We start from the raw sequence: 15,434 nt of genomic DNA, 5'->3' as shown, positions 1-15,434 counted from the left end.
GATAGACGGTATACCCGGCCTGAAGGAGGTGTCTACTGTGGAGGAGTGTGATGTCATTCTGGCTTTCTGTCCTGTTGCCTCTCGAGCTGAAACCGACATTGAATCAGCTCTGAAGAAGCTTCAGCAGTTCTCAGGTAGCAGCTGTGTGCTCAGTCTGAAGCTTTAAGGTAGAATAGTACTGTTAGGGTTTGAGGACAGTTAGGATCATCTCTATATTCCTGTGAATGAATGAAGCTCTGTGCTGCTACAGAAACCAAGCCTGCTGTTCTAGTGGTTCTCCATCACACATCTGACCCGGAGGCCACGGAACCAGACAGCAGCAGGAGTGTAGACAGAGGGAATACACTCACTGTGGACTGTCTGTTCCACGAGGATAGAGGACTACTGCAATGCTCCAGGAATCAGAGAGCACTGGAGAAAGTTACACAGTGGATCAAACCTCAGGTATTTGCTGTTTTTATATTCTTGTTGTTTCTTTAAATCATTGAGTTTAATTTGAGGATGCTGAATTACTTTAACAAAAAATCTCCCTTTTAGATAAAAAAACCGGATGAGTCACAGAAGGCTAAGTCATGTTTGATATTATCTACGTCTTTGCAGTTAGCACAGATTAGATGGGTTCTTACAGATTCCATGTTTGATTTCCCAGCCAAAAGCTGAATACTGGGTAGGATTCAATAGCTTAACCAATTCGAATGTATTGTCTGTTTTCTCATGTATCCAGCTCTTACAAAGAGGTTAAAGAAGCCAACTGAACCAAAACCAAACACCACAGATACTCAGGTGAGTATTCAGTCAGCGCTCTCATTCTGAGCTACCACAAAACACCTGGGCAAAGGGCTTTATAAGGGACAAAACACAGACACACATTGTGTCACATAGTGTCTTTGACTCTTGTTTGGGCCAAAAGAGTCAAGTCAAGTGGGTTTTATTGTCATTTCAACTACATACAGAGTACACAGTGAAACGAAACAACATTCCTCCTGGACCATGGTGCAACATGGTCTACAGCTGGTAAAAGGAAGAAGGTTGAGTTTTCTGCTCTCCCCAAAAGTTCTCCAGTTTATTTTCTTCTGTGGGGAGAATCAGTATCCTGTCCATCTTTCTCTCTTTCTGTGGTCCCTGTGTCTTTGGGAAACCTCTTTAGTTCAGTTTTTGTACTTCTCTGAAGGAAACCAGTATCCTCTCTACTCTTTTCATTCTTACTTCTTGTTTGATCTTGGTTGGGAAACCAGTTTAGTTTTTTAGTTTTCCATTTTCCCTGTATCCCCCTCTTTTGTTCTTGTTCCTGCAGTTTTTTTTCCATGCTTGGTTGATGGTGGTTACTTGTTTTCAGGACTCACTTCATTTAAGCTCCTCTCAGCAACCACTAAGTACAGCCATTGCAGTAGAGTGCTTGTCTAGCAACACAGTGGCCTGGGTTCAAATCCCACTTAAGCTTTTCCCCCATTTGGATCTCTGGTCTCAGTCTATTTATTGTAATGATTGTATTGTATTACTGTGCTGTATTGTGCAACGGCTATTGGCAGCTACAATACCTTCTAGATCAATAAAATATCTATCTACACACGTGGACAAAATTGCTAATGAAAGAAAAACACATAATGGTCACAGAAATAACTTAATCTAAAAAAAAAAAAAAGTAATAATAAAAAAAATCTATGAAAATGAGCAAATGAAACCATTGAACCAAATGAATCATTGCTTCAACAGAATTATTTAAAAAAGTAAACTCATTAAACAGGCCTGGACAAAAATGATGGTACCCCTGAAAATAATGTGACCAAAGGGACATGTTAAATCAAGGTGTGTCCACTAATTCGCACCACAGGTGTCTACAATCTTGTAATCAGTCAGTGGGCCTATATATAGGGCTACAGATAGTCACTGTGCTTTTTAATGACATGGTGGACCAGCACTGCTCCCAGCGGACCACATACACACACACTTAAACTACATACACATGTTCAGGGAACAGAGGTCCCTCAATGCAAAAATGCTATGTGCAATACCCCCCCCCACACACACACATGTGCAATTAAGAGTCATTTGCAATAACCTGTAAATAATATAGTTATACATTATACATTGTTTGAGGGTCTTGCTGTCCCTTTCTGCTGTGACACTGAGAATTTCCCCACTGCAGAACTAAAGGTGAAAGGTGCACGTATTTGTCACTGTACACTGTACAGCGAAATGTGTCCTCCGCATTTAACCCATCTGGTAGTGAACACACACTCACACACACACACACACACACACACACACACACACACATGTGTTAGGGGCAGTGAGTACACACACACACCCAGAACGGTGGGCAGCCAACTCCAGCGCCCGGGGAGCAGAGAGGGTAAAGGGCCTTGCTCAAGGGCCCAACAGTGGCAGCTTGCCGAGCCCGGGAATCGAACCCACAACCCTGTTATCGACATCCCGGTGCTCTAACCGCTGAGCCACCACTGCCCACACTAATAAAGATTATCTTATCTTATCTTATCTTACTCAACATGGACCAGAGGAAGAGAAGGAAAGAGTCTCAGGAAATTGGAAAGAAAATTATAGACAAGCATGTTAAAGGTAAAGGTTATAAGACCATCTCCAAACAGCTTGATGTTCCTGTGACTACAGCTGCACATATTATTCAGAAATTTAAGATCCATGGGACTGTAGCCAACCTCCCTGGATGTGGCCGCAGGAGGAAAATTGATGACAAATCAAAGAGACAGAAAATATGAATGGTAACAAAAGAGCCCAGAAAAACTTCTAAAGAGATTAAAGGTGAACTTCAAGCTCAAGGAACATCAGTGTCAGATCATACCATCCGTCATTGTTTGAGCCAAAGTGGACTTCATGGGAGACGACCAGGGAGGACACCATTGTTGAAAACAAATCATAAAAAAGTCACACTGGAATTTAACAAACTACATGTTGACAAACCCCAAAGTTTCTGGGAGAATGTCCTATGGATAATTGAACTTTTTGCCAAGGCACATCAGCTCTATGTTCACAGACAGAAAAATGAAGCATATCAAGAAAAGAACACTGTCCCTACTGTGAAACATGGAGGAGGCTCTGTTATGTTCTGGGCTGCTTTGCTGCATTTGGCACAGGGTGTCTTGAATCTGTGCAGGGTACAATGATATCTCAAGACTATTAAGGGATTCTAGAGAGAAATGTGCTGCCCAGTGTCAGAAAGCTTGGTCTCAGTCGCAGGTCGTGGGTCTTGCAACAGGATAAGAATGGCTAAGAGGAAAACATTAGACTATTCTGAAGTGGCCTTCTATGAGCCCTGACCGAAATCCATCTTTGGAAGGAGCTGAAACATGCCGTCTGGAAAAGGCTCCCTTCAAACCTGAGACAACTGGAGCAGTTTGCTCATGAGGAGTGGGACAAAATACCTGCTGAGAGGTGCAGAAGTCTCATTGACAGTTACAGGAATCATTTGATTGCAGTGATTGCCTCAAAAGGTTGTGCAACAAAATAGTTAAGGGTACCATCATTTCTGCCCAGGCCTGTTTCATGAGTTTATTTTTTTTAATAATTCTGTTGAAGCATGGTTGAAAGCAATATCTGATTTTCATTTGTTAATTTTCATATCTATCAGTCCTTTCAGCTGTATATTTGGGTCCTATTAACTACTAAGCTCACCTAGTTAGGAGGTAGTGTTTATTTAGTGTGTATTCCCTCTCGAGGTGATCCGTTACAGTTCCTAATCCTACACAGATCATTTCTTATTCCTCTTTCCACAGCTCAAACTACGTCAACAAGAACTTCAGAGAAAGGATGAAGTCAAGTACTCTCTGGAATACTATAGGATGGTAAAAGATAAGCTCCTCCCAATAATTAAAAATGCTGACAGAAATCAGAGACAGCTGGAAAACACACAAGTTGAAGATTTGAAGACTCTTCTGATTGAAGCTGAAAAGCAAATGGAAAACACAGACAAGGAAGAACACACCACTGAAAAGGAGATGCAGGATAACAATCAAGTAGCAGCTGTGGATGCAGAGATTTCTAGTGGAGATTCTTCAGACCTCAGGCTGATGCTACTGGGAAGAGCTGGGTCTGAGAAAGGTGTAGTAGGAAACACCATCCTGGACTCAGAGAACAGCAAGGCTGGTACATCTATCACAACCCAGGAATATATGTTAAGGCAGGGGAAGGTGAAGACAAGGAAACTCGCTGTTCTGGAGACTCCTGATGGGTTCTTCTCGAGTCTTTCTCAGGAGGTCATCAGAAACTGTGTCCGTCTGTCCACCCCTGGACCTCACGCCTTCCTCATAGTCATTCCAGTGAATCAGTCGATAGGAGAAGAAAGAGGGATGCTGGAGAAAATGGAGGAGACATTTGGAGAGATGTTCTGGAGGAACACCATAATCCTCCTCACTATTACTGATGAACAACAGGAGAACTATGTTGAAAAGTTCAGATCAGGAAACCAGGAGGTTCAGAGACTTGTAGAGAAATGTGGGAACAGGTTTCACTGTCTCAATATTAAGGAGAACAGGGACGGTTCTCAGGTTGCAGAGCTGCTGGAGAAGATAGAGAAGATGCTGGAAGAAAACCCAGAGAACTTTTACAGCAGTGAGATCTACCAGCAGATCAGAGAGATGGAGAAAAGAGTGATGAATGTGGCAATGAGAAATATACAAGAACACATTGTGGATGATGAGAAATACATTAAAGAGATGGCTGAAAAAATAAGTAATTTACAAAAATATACTAATGACAAAAATGACGAGGACAACAAATGTAAAATTGAAATTAACGAGATGTTTATGCATGCGATAAAGACACGCAATGAGAAAAGAAAGAGAGAACAAACTGAAATGGAAGAAATATACAAGCAGGACATAAAGAAGATGAAGGACACATATGATGGTGAGGGCTGGATAGAGAAGAAAGAGCTGATGAAGATTATCCTGACTGAAGTTCACTGCATGCTGTGGGATTTACAGATGCAGTTACGGAGACAGGTAGAGCTCAGAGAACAGATGAAGAACATACAGCCTGACCTTCAAAATCCAGACACTGCAGAACTCAGTGAGAGCAACTCCAACTCTGAAGATATTCACCATGAAACTGTGAACAATCCAGATCCAGAGGACTGTAAGAAAACCACTGCTGATGCAGATGAGAAGAATCCTTCTGAAGAGAAGCCTGCAGACCAGGGTCCAGAGACTGAGGGGACCTGTTCAAACGTTTTATCTGTTCAGTCTCCTCCAAACACCTGAAATCCAATTCCAACCCACTGGAATTGAAGAGATGGATAAATGTATGGATGGATCTATTATCAAATTTACAACATGATGAACAGTCACCAGTCTTACTTCTATGTCTAAAGCATGTATTGACATTATAGGTGTTTATTGTATCTGATGTACTGCAGTATCTATATAAAGACTATTGTGATGTTCAAATTTAAAGCTTTGTGACTGGGTTGTATTAAAGTTTATTTCATTAAAGTGTCTTCTTAGTCTGAGGTGTCATTACTATAATAACAGTCTAATAATATGCCAATAATGGACAGAGATCAAGAATCATTTGTGGATGTAGAATTTATATTTTCAAACGAACAATCATTTATGAAAGTCTTTGAGTACCAGGTGTAAACTAGGTGACAAACATACCTGTAACCTTTTGGACTCACTTTAAGATAACCAAAAGTTCCATTTAAGGGCATTCAATTTGTACTGAATACAAATAAAACCTATACAGATTCATTTTAAACCAAACTTAAACATATAATTTTATAATTCACACAATGCATAGGGATACTTTAAATAAATAAATACATAAATACTTGCATAAGTACACAGGTGCAGTGTATTAGGAACACCTGTACACCTATTAATTCCTGCAATGATCTATTCAGCCAGCCAAGGGGCTGGAGTGCACTGCATAAATTTAGTCAAGATCGGATACAAGAGGCATACTTCAGTCATATACAAGAGCACAGTGAAGAGAAACAGCTTTCCTCCACATAAAGTGAAAATGTGAAAACAGAGGAAAAAAACAAAAAATATGATAATTATTTTATAGTCACAGTAACTAGACCAGACAGGTGGGTATTTTGCAGTGAGCTTTTAAAATTATACAGAACTGTGTTAATGCAGTACTTAGTGTCATGGCATGTATGGGCTAACAGGGCTAACTAGAACAGAGAACCAGAGCACTGTGAAAACAAAAGGGGTAGCTGGAGACTAGATAGCGAGGCAAGCCCAACCCGAGTACACCGTGACTGCCTCGTGAGCTGGGGTCACCAAAGAGCATGAGCAGGAAGCGATGCAACAAGCTTGCCTCTAGAACCAGACTTGGATATCTCTCTAATCAGATCGGAACACTTGCCAACATGAACATGCCACCGACGTGTGGAGAATCATTTCACATCCCCGAGAAGTCGTCAGCAAGCTCCTTAAATGCTCCCAGTCCCAGGTGCAATACATGAACATGAATCAAACACAAATGAACCAGAAACAAGACAAAGATTCTTAAATGGGCTTTTGGGCGGTGGCATGGGATCAGCCCAGGGAAGGGCGTGATAAGGAGGGTCTGACACTTAGCAGCAAACATTACCTAAGAAAGGGAGCAAGGAGGTAGAGTGGGGGGCATTAATTTGAGCTATGCATGAGTGTAAATAAGTAAGTAAGTAAGTAAGTAAGTAAAGGTGAGGACCTCGTTCTCGTGCTATTTCCTGGGGCAATCCCAAGGCTCCGCCCAAGAGCCCTATCAGCAACCAAGCATCTGGAGAGTGGCTGAGCATGCGCACTGCAGCCACTTTCCCCCTTGTTAACCTCATGCACAACACCTGGGATGGTGGCTACAGAAGCTTAAGCCCTTCATGAACTGGTTGCTGGTTCACCGCAGGAGGTGGTTTTCTGTTCTCCTTATGCCCCTTTCCCCTCCTGAGCTAGGCTCAGTAGTTTTTAGTTATCCTGCCCTGTTTGTTGTTTTGTTAAAGTCCAGTCTGATTGGTCAAGTTTGTATTGTTTGTTGGTTTTATCCCTCAGTTGCTGCTGTCTTGATTTATCCCATCTTGTTTATGAACCCCGTTTTGTGTTGCCCTTATTAAAGTCTTGCATCGTCCCATCCCTGCAAGTGTTCAGTGACCAGGTGACCAGGCATGACAGAATTCACAGCTGAAACCCTCACAACAGCAGAGATGGAGGCCCTGACCCAGGCTGTTTGTGCACAGGGGCAATTCCTGGGACAGCAGCAATAAACACTAATGGGCGTTTCCGAGACTGTTGGCCACCTGGTGCAGCAACAGGCTGGTCAACAGCAACAGGTTGCCTAATGTAACCCATGTTAAAATATGTCATGGCAAAACCTCAAGATATTGAACTATTAATACACTTAAATGAACAGAAATAGTCATTAATAAATAAATAATACTAACTAGTTCATATTAAAAGCCTGTATGATTAATAAAGGTGGTTAAAATATTAATTCAATAAAGCATTCATTCAATTAAACGCGCCATAGAGAAAGGTGCGCTGCCCCTTTAAGACGACTTGGCGGAAAAGAAAAAAGAGACGAGCCGTGAGTGGGGAGCTCCGGAGCAGAGTTCGAGCAGAGGGGAGAAGTGTTAGCACAACCTGAAAATACAGCCTATTTTCTGAAAAAAAATAGAGACTAAATCAGCTCTATATGTGGGTTTTTATCAGTTCCGGTACCCAAAGACAATTCCCAGTTTTGAATGTATTAAGTTGGTTTTTGTTCCTGTGTACAACTGAGTGCCTCATGCACCGTGGCCTGTGTGGGTGCAGTGGACACTGGATGGCGAGCCAACCCCGGATCTTGTGCCTATTAACAGTTAAGAAGTGAACCCGATCCTCCTGTACGGTAGGACCTGGACTGCTCTGAGTTTTTTAGTTTGAATGGAACACTTTTGCGTTCCTAAAGGAAAAAAGGGAAAGGAGCTACATTAAGGAGCGACGTGGACCCTGTGTTGTTCACTATTTTTTCTCTTACCTGGAACATCCTGGAACATTCAGAACTGTTCTACAGCACGATCAAAATATTGAGCATTAAGTGTAAATTCACTTAATGGACTGACCCAAAAGCATTCTTTTCTCCCTGTTTTGTTATTTGGTTCTGGAAAAATATGTATGTGTTATGTTAATTGTGCATTGGTTAAGTGAAATACTGAACAGTAAGGGAGGTTATACAGTACTCTTTTAGTTCTAAAAGACAGACAAGGGTTGCATTTTGTTTTCTATTTTTTTATTTCATTTTTATTCATTGTTGTATTTATAAGGGATTCCAAGTGGTTGATTTAGCAAAGAAGTTCCTGTGAAACCTAGGAGGAAAAAGAAAAATTCGTTAACTCTCACAATACTCAACCTACATAGGAGAGAAATATAATTGTAAATTTCCAACATAAAAAATACTTACCGTTTAACCGTCAAACCAAAAAGAATCCGCAGTCACACTAGAAGAATAAACCAGTATTGATTTAACCCTGTTGTAAACTGACTAATCTAAACGAACACAAATAAATTCATAGTGAATATAAGCTCAACCATTAACTGAACTTGAACTAATACGTCCTAAATAAAGCATAATAAATATAAACACAGTATAAAACGCAAAATACAACATTGTTGGTTTTCTGATTTTCTTTAATTTGATAACAGAAACATTTGTGCCAATTGTATATAAATGTCTGCCTGTCAAATGTTTGTTTACTAAACACCAAAATAACCCTTTATACTTGTGTCTCTGGTTGTTTATTATTGCACCACTCCCAACGAGCCTAGAACTGGTCCACTAACATAACTCTTTGTGATAGCCTCGGCACACAAGTGTTACACTAACCCCTTCCCCTAGTACCTATCCAGTGTGTAAACTGAAGATGTACACCGGTGATCCAGAGCTCTGTGAGGGGTTCCTGCTTCAGTGCTAATTTTTTTTTAACAACCAAGCATCCGGCACTGATAAGTCCAAGATGGCCTTCATGGTTCTCCCATCTCATGGGTAGGGCTCTAGATTGGGCTACTGCTACTTGGTAAGGGATACAAGAGAGGAGCTTCTCTGAGTTCCTGAGTGAATTCCGGGTGGTTTTTCAGCACCCAAGGGAAGGACTCTCTAAGGGCGATCTGTACAGTCGCTTACAGTAGATCGCCCTTAGAGAGTCCTTCCCTTGGGTGCTCCATTGCGAGGAGATTCCTCGTCCTTCCCATAGCAGATTCTGCTATCATCCTAGGCACCCCCTGGCTCTACAAACACAACCCTCACATCTCATGGGCAGAGAGGGAAATAGTGTCTCATTGCCTATGTCTGGCCCCTATCAGACTGTGCTCCACGACTATAGAAAGTCCTGAGACAGAGACCTCAGTCACATTACCTCCTGAGTATGCTGATTTGAGAGACGTTTTTAGTAAAACCCAGGCCACCACCTTGCCGCCCCATCACCCATTTGATTGTGCCATCGACTTGGTGGAAAACTACACCTTGCTGAGGGCACAGATCTACCCCCTAACCGGGGCAGAGGAACAGGCGATGGAGGAGTACATTTACGAATGTGGTCCCAACGTACATTTTTGAAGTACGTTGGGATGACAGTGGTGCTCAGAGAGGTTTTGGTGAGAACACCTGCCAGGTATGTTGTTTGCATGTACATTTAAGGTATTTAGCAGATGCTCCTATCCAGAGCGATTTACAGTGCTTCATGTGCTTCACGTGGATCTAAAAGGATGTCGGTGTAACAGTGGTAAGAGAATCCATGGGAGGAGATCACTTTACCAAGAGAGCTAGTGTAGAGTGAGAAAAGAAGAGGACCAAGAACCGAGTGTTGTGGAACGCCAGATGTGTCCCCCTGCAATGTTACCTGTGGTAGTGGTTGGTGTCGCAACCTCACCATGTGGGAGACTGGGGTTCGATTCCCAGTCTGGGTGACTATGCTGCGCTACACCAATAAGAGTCCTTGGGCAAGACTCTAAACACTACATTGGCTCTCCTCTGTGATATGAGTAACCCTGTAAGTCGCTCTGGATAAGAGCGTCAGCTAAATGCCGTAAATGTAAATGTACCTGGTATGAGTGTCCCTGCAGATACGATGCAAACCATCGCCATGCAGAGCTGGTAATTCCAAGGTTGTCAATGATAGACAGGAGGATCTTGTGGTCCACTGTATCAAAAATATAATCTTATATATACTTCATACACAATTGAGGTACCCCTCGGTTAATGAAAGAAAAACCCACAATGGTCACAGAAATAACTTGAATCTGACAAAAGTAATAATAAATAAAAATGCTATGAAAATGAACAAATGAAAGTCAGACATTGCTTTTCAACCATGCTTCAACAGAATTATTTAAAAAAATAAACTCATGAAACAGGCTTGGACAGAAATAATGGTACCCTTAACTTAATATTTTGATGCACAACCTTTTGAGGCAATCACTGCAATCAAATGATTCCTGTAACTGTCAATGAGACTTCTGCACCTCTCAGCAGGTATTTTGGCCCACTCCTCATAAGCAAACTGCTGCAGTTGTCTCAGGTTTGAAGGGAGCCTTTTCCAGACGGCATGTTTAAGTTCCTTCCAAAGATGCTCAATAGGATTTAGGTCAGGGCTCATAGAAGGCCACTTCAGAATAGTCCAATGTTTTCCTCTTAGCCATTCTTGGGTGTTTTGGGTCATTATCCTGTTGCAAGACCCATGACCTGCGACTGAGACCAAGCTTTCTGACACTGGGCAGCACATTTCTCTCTAGAATCCCTTGATAGTCTTGAGATTTAATTGTACCCTGCACAGATTCAAGACACCCTGTGCCAGATGCAGCAATGCAGCCCCAGAACATAACAGAGCCTCCTCCATGTTTCACAGTAGGGACAGTGTTCTTTTCTTGATATGCTTCATTTTTCTGTCTGTGAACATAGAACTGATATGCCTTGGCAAAAGGTTAAATTTTTGTCTCATCTGTCCATAGGACATTCTCCCAGAAGCTTTGGGGCTTGTCAACATGTAGTTTGACAAATATTTTTATGATTTGTTTTCAACAATAGTGTCCTCCTTGGTCATCTCTCATGAAGTCCACTTTGGCTCAAACAATGTTGGATGGTGCGATCTGACACTTATGTTCCTTGATCTTGAAGTTCACCTTTAATCTCTTTAGAAGTTTTTCTGGGCTCTTTTGTTACTATTCGTATTTTCCGTCTCTTTGATTTGTCATCAATTTTCCTCCTGCGGCCACGTCCAGGGAGGTTGGCTACAGTCCCATGGATCATAAATGTCTGAATAATATGTGCAGCTGTAGTCACAGGAACATCAAGCTGCTTGGAGATGATCTTATAACCTTTACCTTTAACATGCTTGTCTATAATTTTCTTTCTAATCACCTGAGACAACTCTTTCCTTCGCTTCCTCTGGTCCATATTGAGTGTGGTACACACCATGTCACCAAACAGCACAGTGACTACCTGTAGCCCTATATATAGGCCCACTGACTGATTACTAGATTGTAGACACCTGTGATGCTAATTAGTGGACACACCTTGATTTAACATGTCCCTTTGGTCACATTATTTTCAGGGATACCATCATTTTTGTCCAGGCCTGTTTAATTAGGCCTTTTTAAAATAATTCTATTGAAGCATGGTTTAAAATTAGTCTCAGTTTTTTTAATTTGTTTATTTTCATAGAATTTGTATTTATTATTAATTTTGCCAGATTCAAGTTATTTCTGTGACCATTGTGGGTTTTTCTTTCATTAACCGAGGGGTACCTGTCATGACTTGCTAGGTCTGACTATGAGGGTGAACACTCGATGCGAGAGTGTTTTATTAACAAACGGGTAAACACAAGCAAAAGCAGCAAAGTTACAGGGGACAAATGATCAACTGAAATATAACCGTGACAAAGAAAAGCAAAGCAAAGCAAAGACGCACACCTGAGGCTGGCAAGCATCTTGGAGCTAGGCTAGCGTGCCGGGAATGAGTAGGAAGAAAAACGCTAACCAAGGCAGTGCCTGGGAAAACTAGGAATAACCAAAACTGAGCTCGTCAGGCCCTAGGGAACTTATGTGACTTGAGAGCTGAGAGATCAGCTGCAGAACCCAAAAGGCGAAACCGACTTGGTAACGAGGCTCGCCCATGAACGGTACAACTAACATGAACCTGGGTAGAGAGGAAGCCTCTCTGATGACCTTGTGGATGATAGGACCGTGAGCTTGAACCTTGATGCCCTTGGTTAGTTCGGCTTCGTCTGTGCAAACAGCACCATGAATACATTCACTACCTTGACTGTGTTCAATAAGTTCAATGAGCTCAATATCACTACCATGAAAACCTTCAATTCTCGGCAAAGGGCAGCTACCGCTAGCCCCTTAAATACCTCAGCCTCAGGTGAAACATATTAACCAAAACAATGAACATAGATGAAACACACGACAATAACCAAACCGTGAAGTAAGACATGAACATGAACATTAACGTAAGAGTCCGTGAAACAAGACATAAGCTTGAAAGTCAACATAAGAGTCTGTGAAGCATGACATAAACGTGACCGTCAACATAAGAGTCCTCATAAGAGCCTGCGGGCCGCGGCTTGGGACCGACCCCGGGGCGGGCGCAGCGATGCGGGCCTGACAGTACCAACAATTTTGTCCACGTGTGTATATCTTTATTCATTACATAGTGGAATGCATTGAGAACAAAATTATGTAAAAATTATCAATGTAAAAATTATTATTCAATAGAGTTTTTGGAATTATACTTAAAGTGGAAAATCAAATTACAGGCTGATCCAACTTCAGTGGGGTTCCTCAAGGAAAGTTAAACAGAGGCTCAGTGGTGTGTTTGGGTGTGGCCTCCACATGCCTATATGAACTCCCTACAACCCCTGGGCAGGCTAACGATGAGGCGGCAGATGTTCTCCTGAGGAATCTCCTCCCAGACTGGTTTGAGCAGAAACATGGATATTAGTGGCCTGTTGTCTGTGGCACAGCTCCTCTTGTTCCTCCTTGCACAAAAGAGAAGATAGCAGTCCTGCTCTGGACACTGTGCTGACAGACACAGCAAACCTTCTTGCCACAGCTCAGCCATCCTGGATGAGCTGCACTAAATGAGCAACTTCTGTGGGTTGTAGACAGCGCCTCATGCTACCTCTGGGGGTGAGAGCACTGATAAAATACAAAAGAGACCAAAACATCAGACAGACAGGATGAGAACAGAGAAATGGCCTGTGGTCATCACCTGCAGAACCCTCCTTTTTAGGGGTTGTGTTGTTAAGTGCCTCTCATTTCTACCTGATGTCTGTTCCATGTGCACGACAGCAGGTGAACCTGATTCACAATCAGTGTTGCTTCCTAACAGGACAGGTTTCACAGAAGTGGGATTCACTTGAAGTCTCATGGTGTTGTTTAAGGGTTCCCTGTATTTTTTAAGCAGTGTATATGGATAGATAGATAGATAGATAGATAGATAGATAGATAGATAGATAGTAAAAGAACCAATACCACACTTTACATGTACTTAAAATCTTCGGTACAATTATGTAAGTATTACCATAAAAAATATTAAATATCGGAGAAACTGAGCCCGGGTCAGTGTCTGATCAAGCATCAGTTCTATGGCTCTAAGTTAGGGGGAAAATAACCAGTACTACAGACAGAGGGGAATATTTCTGACATGATCCTCATAAAGGATATTTCACATCAAGCCTGATTTTAAAAGATGAAAAATAGCTTTTAAAAATGAACACATGTAAATGAATGGGGTCTTTCACACTGAGTCCCAAATCGGAAAACCCAAATCGGTGTTGAGGAGCCTCACGGCCACGCTCATCCAGCACGGCACACTCTTCCCGGCCATGCGCACAAGATTTCCAGCACCAGCATACCGATGCGTTCGGATGACTCAACATTTTTGTCCCTCATTTTTGTTGGGAAGACAGTTATTAACAAGACATCTACTCTGATCTGTGCAGAGGGGCGGTGTTCTCGTAGATGGGAGAAGTTTGAGGTATTCCCTCCTTTAGCTGCCACTTTACATCCACATTGTTTGCAAATGAGAGACCCATCCTCATGTCCGTGTAGCGGGTACCAGAAGTAGTCCCACACTGCTGGGACTACTTTAGCACAGTTTCAGTAGAGTGAGCTGCTTTGAAGCCAGACTGGTTAGAGTCCTGTAGATTGTTCAGAGTGAGAAAGATAGATGGTTGGTTGTAAACGGAACGTTGGAGAATCTTTAAAAAGGAAGGAGAGAAGAGAAATGGGTCTGTAGTTGCTGATGTCCAAGCTATCCAGAGTTGGCTTCTTTAAGATGTGGAGCTGTTTATAATAAAGGTGTGAAAGGAAGGAGGTTTGGAGCAATTATCTGAAAGAGTATGGATAGAACAGGGTCTAGTGGACAGGTGATGGGACTTTACCCTTCTTTTTGAACATAGTACAAACAAGCTGCAAGATGTCCTATTCTGCTGGCGCAATGTGGGCCAGTCTACGCTTGCAGAACTCATCAAGCAAGTGAGTTCGCTTTAAAGATCATTTGAGTAAAACTGCAAGACCAGAGAGGTAGCAGAAGAAAACCTCACACGCATTAACTCAAAATAACATCAAAATGATGAATTATTCAGTACCTACTATGAATTCATTAGCATACAATGAATTATTGAACATCCACTTTGAATTATTCAGTAACTATTATGAATTATTCGGTTTTTACTTTATATTATTCAGTAACAATTCTGAGTGATGTGTGGATCAGTATAGTTGAAGGTTTTAACCTACAGCTGTAGAGTTTGAAGGGTTAGAGAAAGTTAAGCTGACTGGAAAAGTCAGAGAAGATAAAGTAGAGTCTGTCTGATCATGACGACCTCTTCAACCAACGTTATAAGAATTATTATTCGTTATCATAATTATCATGACAAACAAAACACTCAACTATACACTGATGAACATTTACACATCCCAGAAGAAGTACCTCTGTTTATTGCTGTGCAGTTCTACACAGTGACCTCTAGGGGCAGTAAAGGGGCAGTGCAGATTAAACTGAAAGTGAAAGCATTTCTACTGGAGTTGTTTGTGAGAAACTGCTGAGGTGAGTAGCAGCCGTCTGTCTGTGTTACAGTCATATAAAATTGAAAGGGTTAACTGATCAGTATTACCTTAGTGTGTGTGTGTGTGTGAGTGTGTGTGTGTAGTAATATCTCAATATCTATGTTTCTATCATTGGTTCTGAAAATCAGTAATGATCTGAGAATGTTCTGGAGGTTTTGGTTTCATTTTCAATCTTTCGGCAAAACACTTAGTCAGAGTGTGAGTGTGTGTGTGTGTGTGTGTGTGCGAGTGTGTGTGTGTGAGTGTGTGTGTGTGAGTGTGTATGTGCGAGTGTGTGTGTGAGTGTGTGTGTGTGTGTGTGTGTGTGTTTAGAGACAGCACTGTGCTCTAAACATTAATAACAGTCCTGATTTCTTTGTTCCTTACTGG

At 41.8% G+C, this 15,434-nt stretch overlaps 1 protein-coding gene across 1 annotated transcript; it reads left to right on the top strand.

Moving 5' to 3' along the window:
* Positions 1-310: 310 nt before the first annotated feature.
* Positions 311-5,469, top strand: LOC140562583 (uncharacterized). The gene is made up of 3 exons (XM_072688381.1): positions 311-444; positions 725-783; positions 3,750-5,469. The coding sequence occupies exons 1-3, from the start codon at positions 390-392 to the stop codon at positions 5,232-5,234; spliced, it is 1,599 nt and encodes a 532-aa protein (XP_072544482.1). The 5' UTR covers positions 311-389; the 3' UTR covers positions 5,235-5,469.
* The last annotated feature ends 9,965 nt before the right edge of the window (positions 5,470-15,434 follow it).

This window comes from Salminus brasiliensis, chromosome 1 (assembly GCF_030463535.1).
Source record: "Salminus brasiliensis chromosome 1, fSalBra1.hap2, whole genome shotgun sequence".
NCBI lineage: Eukaryota > Metazoa > Chordata > Actinopteri > Characiformes > Bryconidae > Salminus > Salminus brasiliensis.
Note: the sequence above shows the minus strand (reverse complement) of the source record. Positions and strands in the feature narration are given on the sequence as shown.